This window comes from Stegastes partitus, unplaced genomic scaffold, assembly GCF_000690725.1.
Source record: "Stegastes partitus isolate 25-593 unplaced genomic scaffold, Stegastes_partitus-1.0.2 Scaffold1155, whole genome shotgun sequence".
In the NCBI taxonomy this organism is placed as follows: domain Eukaryota; kingdom Metazoa; phylum Chordata; class Actinopteri; family Pomacentridae; genus Stegastes; species Stegastes partitus.
The window spans coordinates 119,032-130,236 of record NW_007578886.1 but is presented as its reverse complement, the minus strand read 5'-3'; the positions used below and the strand labels follow the sequence as shown (position 1 = coordinate 130,236).

Below are 11,205 nucleotides of genomic sequence, written 5' to 3'. Positions count from 1 at the left end.
ATGTTTTCTTCCTGATCGTGGCAGTAACACAACCGGACCATGAACTTTGTACTTACAATTGTTAACAGCTGATTTTGGGATCTGTAGCTGCTTTAAAATGGCCCATTGAAAGTAACTTTCTTGACTTGTTCTAGTTGCTACTCCTAGATTAAGGGCTTCCTTACTGCATGGCAGCCTCTCAGCTCATGGTGATGTAAAACTTGCTTTACTGTGGACAATAACACCCGTTTTTCAGCAGCTTCTAATTTATTGAAGATCAAAGGCCGGTATTACGAAGCAAGATCTGAAGTTATGGAGGTAACTTCAGATGTAACTCTGGGGTTTTGGTACTAGGACGGTGGTTCACTTGCGACTGAGGAACATCTCCATTGTAACTTCTGCTGAATGGCTAACCTGCTCCAGATAAGAGATTGGTGCATGTACAACCTATTCCCACTGACCAATCAGTTCACCTCGGAAACTGTGATCAGCAGTAGATTGTAATACTGATTTAGTACTGAACAGACACTAAGAGGGGAGGATACAAGTGATTTCAAAGTCATTTCATTGTTCTGTTCACCATTGTACAGCGATACAATCCCACAACAAAAACAGATTAAAACATTAAAGCTTTATAGCCTTATTGTTGACCTCATAAGATTGGCAATAAGCCTATTTATCAATGTGAATTATGTTTTAACATTTGTCCTTTACCTGCTTCAAAAACTGTCACAGACACAGACACCCAGACACACACAGAGCTGTTAAAATAGTCAGTACAACCATTGATAGCGTGTCAGCAATACAGCCACTGACTCTGAACATTAACTCCATTTGTGATCGCAGAAGTGTACAAGCTTCTAGGGTTTGAATATATAATTATAAATCAATTTCAAATAATTTTTTATAAACACATATTGCAGCAGTAAAAACACTGGGGAATAAGATTTTATATTCCTTTAGAATTGAATTAAAACAATGTAGTCACACAGCAGTCCAGGTACTTTACAGTTTTAATGGTAGCCCAGTGTCCTTGAACTGCTGTTCAGCTGCCCTGCAACTTCTGCATAATAAGGTTACTGGGTGGTGCGTTGGTGAATATTGTTCCCACAAAAACATGCGTTCCCCACAGCGAGTGTCGGATCACTCTGCAGCAGCCCAAGTCCTCGATCTGAAAGCCCAGGTGACGGTATCGGTCATCTGTCTCAAACAGTGTGTTGTTTGTGTACGAGCCAAAGAACTGGGGAGAAACACAGATTGATCATATAGTTGACCTGATCTCATCCATCTCCTTAACAACAGCAGAAACTTCTATATAGAAGGCATATATATGGAAGACAACCATCTGACTGAACAGTTTTGTCTTACACACTGCTAGCATCACTGTGCTAATTACACAATTGGTTTCTGACAGAGAGAATAGAGATGTGCACTGCAGCCTGCTCACATTTTGCACTTTCTATTGAACACCAAAGAACAGTTATGTAACTGCAACATTAAAACCATAACAAACTGAACATGTGTGTGCCACTCGATTACATCTTACAGAAACTTTTACACAGACAAGGTGCCTACTGGACTTTTCTTCACCGTAAAGTCAAGAGTTATGTTCCATATCACCTGCCAGTTTCACAAATACAGATTGTGACTCTAGACACAATCAAACTAATAGTGAAACATGAGCTGGAGGTCTAAATTTATCTGTTACACAAAGCTGGTTAGTTGTGCACTATGATGAATTACTCTATTCATAAAAGCAGAAAATGTCTGCCTCCTGGAGCATTTCAGTAGCTCCTCTTTTTCTGTCATTTCATGCCAGTGGGAAACAATATTTAACAGATTTCACAGATTTTTACAACGGAAACAAACTACTAAACAACTTTAACTAAGCAATGCCAAAAGATTCAGATTTGATTGGTGGGTTTGGAATTGGACTGAAAACAAAATTTAAAAATGCTTTGCAACAACACAGATGTCAGCGGTATCTTACCGCCAGGCCTGATGACGGGTCGATGAAGTCCGCCCAGAACCCCTCTCTCTGCAAAGCACAGCAGATCGCCTTTGCTCCATCAACAAACTGCACAGCAGAGAAACTACCTCAGTAAACAGCCACATGAATGTACATACCACAATTCGGGTAACTTTTTCAATTTTTTTCTTTTGTTTCTTAAAGGAAATGTAATACTGGCTTAAAACGTGACATTTGAAGAGAGGGTCATAGTCTGTTCACAGTACTGGCTGTAAATACAAATCTGTAACCTGTATCTCTTTATATGCAACTGCATATGAGCAACCCTAGTGAGGATTAAGCGGTGTATAGATAATGGATGGATAATGGATGCATATGAGCAGAACCTTGTAGGTGCTGTATACACCTCCTGCCTCCCTTCACATTCACTTAAAACCAGAAAGGGTGTCGACAAACCAGCACCAAAAATATCCCCCCGCCACAAAATAGTCGCCCTCATTGGCATTGTAAAACACAGTCAATGACTATAAAGAGTTATCAGCTTAAATAACATTATCTTCACTTGACCTGTCTCCTCTCCACCCCATGTGACTCTGTTTCACATGACAAGAGCAGAGGAGAGAGGAGAACATAAATAGTTCTGCACTTTCACAATGGAACGTAGGAGCTCATTCTTGGTCTCCTTATAGACTAATGCAGGGCCAACAGTTTCAAGGGGTGCGACTCACATGTACATATCGCCATTTTGGCTACCAAATCATGAAACCTGTGATTACAACACACAGAGGAAGTGTGACTTGAGTTTCTGCAATGTTTGCCAATATGTGGGTACTTATAATCCTGCATTAGATCTATTCTGAGTCAATGCCACAGTCTACACCATTGTGGGTACTTATTCTTGGGTGCTGTTGTCCCTGTGCAGATCATGTTGGAGCTAAAAAAGAGTGAACAACAGCCAAAAATACTGCAATGCAAAAAAAAGAGAGAAGACATCCAAACCAAGGGAGTTTACAAATGTATGCAGGCTGTTTGCATTATGAGCAAGCCAGGCACAATTAAAGCCTACTGCATTTTACATTTGTTTCACAGACTCATTATGTCTGTGCAAATCTGTGAAAATATGCAGTACTATGTTTTTTCAGCGAGAGAGAGAGAGAGAGAGAGAGAGAGAGAGAGAGAGAGAGATTTACCAGTTTAATCTCTAGAATATAAGAAGAAAATAAGAAAACACCTTGTCAAGCATCTGCTCCCTCTCCTGTTCCACCTCAGCACACCAGGATGTCATATCACTCTGCGTCTTTTGGGTCACTGTGACCACCATCATACCAGAGGATGGAGATTCTGGAAACATGGACTGGAAATCTGTTCACCACACAATCAGGAAACAGTCATTAGATTGAAACAATGTCCTCATCAGCAATAAGAGGCTAACATAATATACCATCTGGTAAACAGAAAGAGAATTAAAGGCAAGTCATGTGTACCACAAACGCACTGTGATACTTTACAAAGCTTAACTTTTAAATCAGGATGGTATGAAAAAAAGCATATGCCCCTTCATTAAAATTTGTCAAATTAAAACAATGTTATATTTATGTTGAACACATACAATGTGAGAGGAATGAAGAATCAGTACCACACCTTTCTTTAGGAGTTCAGGGCAGGACTGTATGGCACACTCCACACACGAGTTGTCAAAGTACTGTTCAGCTGCTCTGACATTCTGAGAAGAGGCTGGAATATCTTCCCCCTAAATTACAGACACAGACACACACAGACACACGTCAGAAAAGCAAGTATTACCCTTGTTAGTGTGTAAGCAATACAGCAAAATATAATCTCATTCTCAAGAGATCTACTCGCAACAAATAATACAACATGGAGTCACAGACAGACAACACTGTGGGACCTGTTCTCAACAACATAACAAAAAACTGAGTTACAGATAGGATCAACATGAAACATGACATTAGACACTAACAAGGAAGGGGTGCATGGTGTGGCTATGGAGCTCTTTGTTTTCCTTATTTAAAAAGTATATATCAGAGAAAAGGTAATTTGCACACTTGAAGGCAGTATCCTTTTGAGCTACCTGGACAGAGTGTATAAATATATGAGGAAACGAGCAGGAAGAGAATTCTGTGATGTTAATCTATATCCATTTACTATTACTGTTAAATGATTCCAAAGAGTCTACTCTACATACAGCTGAAACCAGAAGTTTACATCCACTCTATAAAAAAACATAAAATCTTTTTTTTTTCACTATCCAACATTAAATCAGACTAAACTTTTCCTGTTTTAGGTCAGTTAGGATTACCAACATTATTTCTATTTGCTCAATGCCAGAATAATGAGAGAACAGCATTGTGGAATGACATATCAATTCCTCAATTAAATATTCAAAATTAACTAATGAAGTAAGTTTTACCTTGTTGCATCACACATTCCAAGATCATAAGATGGCCAAGCTTGTAAATCTGTCAAAGTATTTAAATTCAATAGGAAATGACTAACAATAGTCCATTTTCCTGAAATCACAGGAACTAAAAATAACAATGTGTATATTTTGACGCAATGTTTCATTCCGAGGCAAAATAATTCTCACATACAAATGCAATACGAGGATTAAGCCAGCAGATGCCTCCCCTGTGATACCATCAATTGCTGTGAAACAATGGCCAATTTTCAGCAGTGAATTATTGCTGCAGAAAGACAGAGGTTGATCTCACACCATGTACACAATGTAATTCAAAATCAGGTTGCACTACAAACATAATGACAAAATTAATACTCTTTTGTCTAATCTCAGTCATGTACACACTACAAGATTTGAAAGCAACAGCACTTTGCACACAAGTATTTTAAGATTCCTGTGCCAAAGGGAGCAGTGCACGACCTCACTGGATCTAATGAGACAGACAATGTGAACACAAAGGAGACTGCAATAATAAACTGACGACACTTTGCATTGACAAACAAACAAAAGCACTTCCACCCCGGTGAAGCGCTCCGACAGGGAGGAAGTGTCCAGAACACACAGGCAGTACTTGGCTGCTGATGCTAGTCAGAATCCAAGGCTGTCTGTATGTTAAGGCTGTTTTTATGGGTTCTGTTGGTTTTTCCTAAAAACCTGTCGGATAGTAAGGTTTAGGATTGTTAAGAGTTGGATTATCGAGTCACGACTGTATACAGATATGCACATACATAAACGTATTAGACCACCACCTGATGTAAGGTTTATGCCACAGCTTCCCTAAATGAACAGCACTGGTAATCACCAAAATCATTTTCTGTAATGGTTAATATACCAGTAACCCAAATTATATTTTTAATGCTAAAATATAATTATTGTTATTCATGAATTTTCAAATTTAACATTTTACAAAAAACAGTAAAGCACATTATTATTATTTCTTGATAAGATGTCACATTATAGTTATTTACTTCCATTCCTAAACAGAAAAATTAGTTTTAGTGGTTGAATGTGATGCTTGATTCATTTCTGACTTCTCAGAGAAGCCCAGCGGCTCTGATTTGGGTATAAAAAGATGAATTCAGTTTGAAATTCCTCATTCCTCTTCAAAATGGTAAAACGTGGAGAGCTGAGTGTCGTTAAAGCACTTCATGATGCTGGATGGTCTCTGAGACAAACAGGGAAAGACAGAAAGTGTTCTCACAGTGTGGTCAGGTATGATCTGGAGTCAATTAACGAGACTGGCTCTTAGAAAATGCTCCAAGGAAGAAGCAGGAAACCAAAGTCTACTGAAGCAGATGTCGACACCTCAAGACTTGAAGGACTAGAGACAGAAGGAAGACCACTGCTGATCTTCAGGCAGAGATGATTCTAGATCAGAGTCTGAGAAGGTCTCCAGAGGGACCATAAGAAACGACTGATGGAACAAGGCTTAGAGGGAAGAAGAGCTGCTAAGAAGCCTTTATTGAGGCCTGCAAACATCCAGAAACACCTCAGATTTGCCAGCGAGCACAAACATTGGACTGTTGATGACTGGAAGAAGGTCCTCTGGATGGACGAGTCCACGTTTGAACTCTTCAGTCAGCATCGTCGTGTTTCTGTCCTCAGAAAAGCTGGAGAACGTTTTGATGCCAGATGCACCCACAGTGGAACACGGTTGAGGTTCCATCATGGTATGGGCTCCATTTGTGGACATAGAGTGGACAAATTAGTGAAAATCTACGCTTTCATGAACCAGAACGTTGACCACAACATCTTAGTGCATCATGGATCCCTTCTGGACTGAACCTGATTGGTCATGGGTTTATATAGCAACCAGACAATGAGCCCAGCAGACTTCAAAGCTGTGCAGAGACCATCTGACCCAGAAAACAGAATCTGGAGTTCTGGAACTGATGGACTGGCCCAGTCAAAGTCTGGATTTGAATCCTATTGAATAAATTTGGGATGTAGTACATTCAAAGATTGATCACACAAAAGTTTAAGCTAAATCGAGCCTGTGAACAGCTAGGAACTATCTGGAATTCAGCAACAACAGATACGGTTGTCTGTGAAGCTTCTCAGTCATCCAGGTCATGGTTGTTCTGTTAGATTAATAGTAGCATTAATCATAGCATTATATCGAAGTATCTGGAATTCCCAACTAGTCAGTCAGAACTGATGAAGCCTCTTGGATGAGAGGTGGAACGTCTTCAAGGAACTCAAGCAAGTCTAGCTGCTATGATTAAACTATGCAAATAACAGAGACTGTCGAAGAGTTCATAAAACAAAATCCCAGCAAGAATGCAGCTGTTATCAAGGCCAGAGGAGGCCATACAAGATATGAAGGTTCTGGGTTATTATGTGTGAAAAGGGACTGTTAAGTTGTTTCAGTTTGTTATTTGTCAAATAAATAACAACAACAATTTTAGTTTTAAACAAATTTTTGAAAGATTTCTAAAACAAAATTTTCTCATTTTTATGAACGGTGGTCTGATAAATGTGTTCAATACTATGTACACTACCGTTCAAAAGTTTGGGGTCACATTGAAATTTCCTTGTTTTTGAAGGAAAAGCACTGTACTTTTCAATGAAGATAACTTTAAACTAGTCTTAACTTTAAAGAAATACACTCTATACATTGCTAATGTGGTAAATGACTATTATAGCTGCAAATGTCTGGTTTTTGGTGCAATACAGTACATAGGTGTATAGAGGCCCATTTCCAGCAACTATCACTCCAGTGTTCTAATGGTACAATGTGTTTGCTCATTGGCTCAGAAGGCTAATTGATGATNGTACGCAAGAAGTGCCCATCCAACCAATCCAACTTGTGGGAGCTGCTTCTAGAAGCGTGGGGTGCAATTTCTCCAGATTACCTCAACAAATTAACAGCTAGAATGCCAAAGGTCTGCAATGCTGTAATTGCTGCAAATGGAGGATTCTTTGACGAAAGCAAAGTTTGATGTAAAAAATTTTTTTATTTCAAATACAAATCATTATTTCTAACCTTGTCAATGTCTTGACTCTATTTTCTATTCATTTCACAACGTATGGTGGTGAATAAGTGTGACTTTTCATGGAAAACACAAAATTGTTTGGGTGACCCCAAACTTTTGAACGGTAGTGTATACATATATAATTCTAATAATGGTGATGAGACAATATTGTTAAACATTAGCTTCTACAGTAATATACAGTAGAATTGTATTCAGTATTTTTTTTCACTATTTTCTGTCTTTTGCCACCTTAGTTTCTCACTCTGCTTGAGGTTAAAGAGAGGAATAAAAGTGGTTGTGTGTGCATTACATGCATCTGACTAACACAAAGTGACGTATTGTTGCTCTGGAGGTTGATATCCAGTTTCTTTAACATTGATTTATTTGGACCAGTACTTGTTGTCGCCTAATATACAAAATATCACAACTTTTACCAATCGACATGCGCTTTTGTCCAGGCCATTTTATAAAACATGATATTGTGTTCCTCTTTCACTGTCACAGTTTTCCTGTTCTCAGAAAAAGAACTTGTGTTAAAATTATTAGACTTACAAAGAACTCTCCCATGAACTGAGCCAGTATGAACTCATGTCTGTCATTGCTGGATGGAGCAGACAGCACATCAGGGACCATCTTGTGTGGCAGGCTCTTCTTCTGCTCTGCCAGTCCTTCCAGGTGGCAGCCAAAACCCATATTACCAGGCAGTTGGAAGCGCTGGTCCTGGGGCCCAAAAGGCCCCATGCTCTCATCAGGCCACACTGTCTGCAGTCCTGAACCACAGCAACGTGATAGGAAAAGAGCATGATCCATGAAAATGTATATTGCACAAAAAAACAAAACAAAAAAACCCCAATCTTGGCTTATACCAAAATCAGTAATCAGAGGAGACTGTACTATTCTCAAACACATCCCCACCCTTATGCCTCAACAGTATAACAAGACACACACTGTGATCATCTTATTTTACATTTTATAATCAGGTCCTGCTACCCAGTATTACGGTGTAAAACACTAAGATATATGCCATACCCATGTCAGAGTCCGTGATGGCTAAGTGGGACTCATCAGAGCCAGAGGATTCGGCTGCAGAGAAGGCTCTGGCTCCCAGCACACGATGCACCAACACATGGAGCCCTGGGAGGTAAGTCACCAGTCTGGTTCTGCTGCACAGCACCTGTACACAAAAACAAATCAAACACGCTTAAACATATACATACAGACCGTGTATATCATGGCAGCATTGAGTTTTTAAGGGCCCCTTAAGCTTTGAATTTTCTACGACGGGATCATACAGCACAACTGTCTACATTAGTCTACATTTCTGTTGTTCAGCCTCATAAAAGTCAGGTGAACACAACAAAAACACATTTTAGTATGACATTTCAGAATAACAGTATAATAGTAGAGAAACATCAGTGTGCAGTATATGCAACAATTCCAATTAAAACTGCACATGAGAACCCTTATAAAGAAGAAAGTGATTATAGGACTGTTGTATTAAACATCAAAATACACAAATGTGACCAATGTGTCCAATACGAGGTCGATTAAGTGTGTTCTATTTGTCTAATTGTAACAGGAAACACCGACTCCCACCCCCACACATACACTGTCCTGGTGGTGGCTACTGCATTCTGTTTAGAATGACACAGTCAGAAAAGTGTAGACTCAGACATATGAACAGGTGGTGTACAGGTAACGGATGGATCACTTACACTGGTCATGACACAGGTGTGTCTGTTTAAATCCAGTGTCCGGTGACGTTTCTGGAAGAGCAGATGATGATGTGATCAGAGCCATTTCTTAACACGTCCGCTGATGTTACAGTCTCAACAAGCAAAAAGACCAATATCCCAAACACAAAAAGTGGTGTCGTTTAGCCCACTTGGATTTGACGTTCATTAAGCCTCCGTAACGGAGCACACCTGGATCCTCTGACTAACAGGACTCTCAACCAAGCCTTTAAATACAGCTGACAACGTGTGGTCAAGCCCTCTTGTGTGCGAGCTGACACCTGCCAGGAGACTCTTCTAAGTCACGGAGGACATGAGCTAACACAAGCAGCAAAACACAACTTACCGAATGTCCCCGAGTTCAAGTTGCCGGACTGCAGCAGTTGGCGGACTGCAGATACTGTCTTACAGACACGTCCAGCCGATGTTTGCTTTGTGGTAGTTTTATTTCTTGAACAGATGTTAATGAAGACCGAACTCATTAAAAAGTACAATTAGCACAACAGTAGCTACGGCAGCTCCGAGAGCCAGAATCACCTTGAATTTGCGCATGTGCCGTTGTTGTAGAGGCACGTCTGCTTTTTGAAACTGCTTCAGTGCTCATTACTGCCGCCCACTGGTGTGGAGCCGAGATTTATTATTATTATTACGGTCCGAGGACCGCTGCTTGCTACAGCAAGCTATTGTTCCTGCTTCGTTACTTTCTTTCTTCTTATTTTCCTGACGAACGCGAAACCCTTAATTTGACCCCCTAAACACGCTCAAAAACTCACCAAAATCGACATGTACAGCCGATGGTGACTAACCGATCGGTTAGTCACCATCGGCTGTACACTACTTTTTACGGTGCATTGTGGGATATTTTGAGTGCACTATATAGTGGATGAAATTTACCGCTGGGAATTCGAACAACGCTACAAAATGGTGTGCACCCTATATAGTGCACTATGTAGGGCATAGGGAGTGACTTTGGACACAGCCGTTATCTGCAGTGTGGGAGGAAGTGTTTTAAGATATTTTGCAGAGGTCATGTCTTTAAGTAAAAGTAAAAATATACTAAAATACTAAATTAGTGACTCAACATGCAGAATGGCAAATTTAATTAACTGAATTGAGTATTTACTGATTATATTTCAGTCTGTATTCAATTACTCCCTAATAATCTAAAATAAATGTAGAGCAGTAAAAAGCAAGGGGAAAATTAACTGAACATAGGCGAAGGGAGGGGAGGGGCCCCAGGTGGAATCTGATTGGCCCCCCTCGCGCCCCCCATCTGCTAACATCAAATGAAGACACTTTACACAGAGATGTTTTGGGAGCAGCCAGGGTATTCCCAATCCCAAGTTTGAGTTACAACTGAATGGTGCCATTTAGTCTCTGTTACAGCAGCAGCCAGGGCTGTTTGAAATGTCAGAAAGAGGTGCAGCCAGCATGGTTAGTTATCATAGACTATGTTAGTTATCTTAACCCTATTCAGGACCTTCATGTTGCCATACGTAGAAGGTTATTGGGGGTACGTTGGAAGAAAGAATATGTCCAAAATAATTGTTGGTATTCATTATAGACTTTTATACTATGTTAACTACACAAAATCAAAATCACCCCTCCCTCTCCAGTGAACATCCAGGGCATGGACATTGAGATAGTGTACTCCTACAAGTACCTGGGTGTTCACCTGAGCAAAAACCTGGACTGGACTGTTAACAAAAAGGCTGGCTCTGTACAAAAAGGGTCAGAGCAGACTCCACCTGCTGCGCAGACTGAGGTCCTTCGGTGTACAGGAAGGCCTCCTGAGGACCTTTTATGACTCGGTGGTGGCGTCAGCCATTTTTTATGGTGTGGTCTGCTGGAGCAGCAGCATCACGGCAGCCGAGAGGAAGAGTCTGAACAAGCTGGTGAAGAAGGCCGGCTCCGTCCTGGGCTGCAGTCTCGATCCTGTGGAGGTCGTAGGTGACAGGAGGATGACGACAAAGCTGTCATCATACATGGACATTACCTCCCACCCTCTGCATGGGACTGTTAAAGCCCTGGAAAGTTCCATCAGTGCCAGGCTTCTTCATCCACGCTGTT

The 11,205-nt window shown here is 40.5% G+C and overlaps 1 protein-coding gene across 2 annotated transcripts; it reads right to left on the bottom strand.

Annotated features, from left to right (window-relative positions):
- Nucleotides 1-527: 527 nt before the first annotated feature.
- Nucleotides 528-9,684, bottom strand: mmadhcb (metabolism of cobalamin associated Db). Of its 2 annotated transcripts, XM_008296830.1 has the most exons (8): nt 9,482-9,684; nt 9,118-9,168; nt 8,432-8,576; nt 7,955-8,172; nt 3,590-3,698; nt 3,180-3,310; nt 1,970-2,056; nt 528-1,219 (listed from the first exon to the last, which is right to left on the bottom strand). In XM_008296830.1, the coding sequence occupies exons 2-8, from the start codon at nt 9,124-9,126 to the stop codon at nt 1,025-1,027; spliced, it is 894 nt and encodes a 297-aa protein (XP_008295052.1). In that variant the 5' UTR covers nt 9,127-9,168; nt 9,482-9,684; the 3' UTR covers nt 528-1,024. The 2 variants fall into 2 exon arrangements, with proteins under 2 accessions (XP_008295052.1, XP_008295053.1); XM_008296831.1 differs by lacking the exon at nt 9,118-9,168.
- Nucleotides 9,685-11,205: the final 1,521 nt, after the last annotated feature.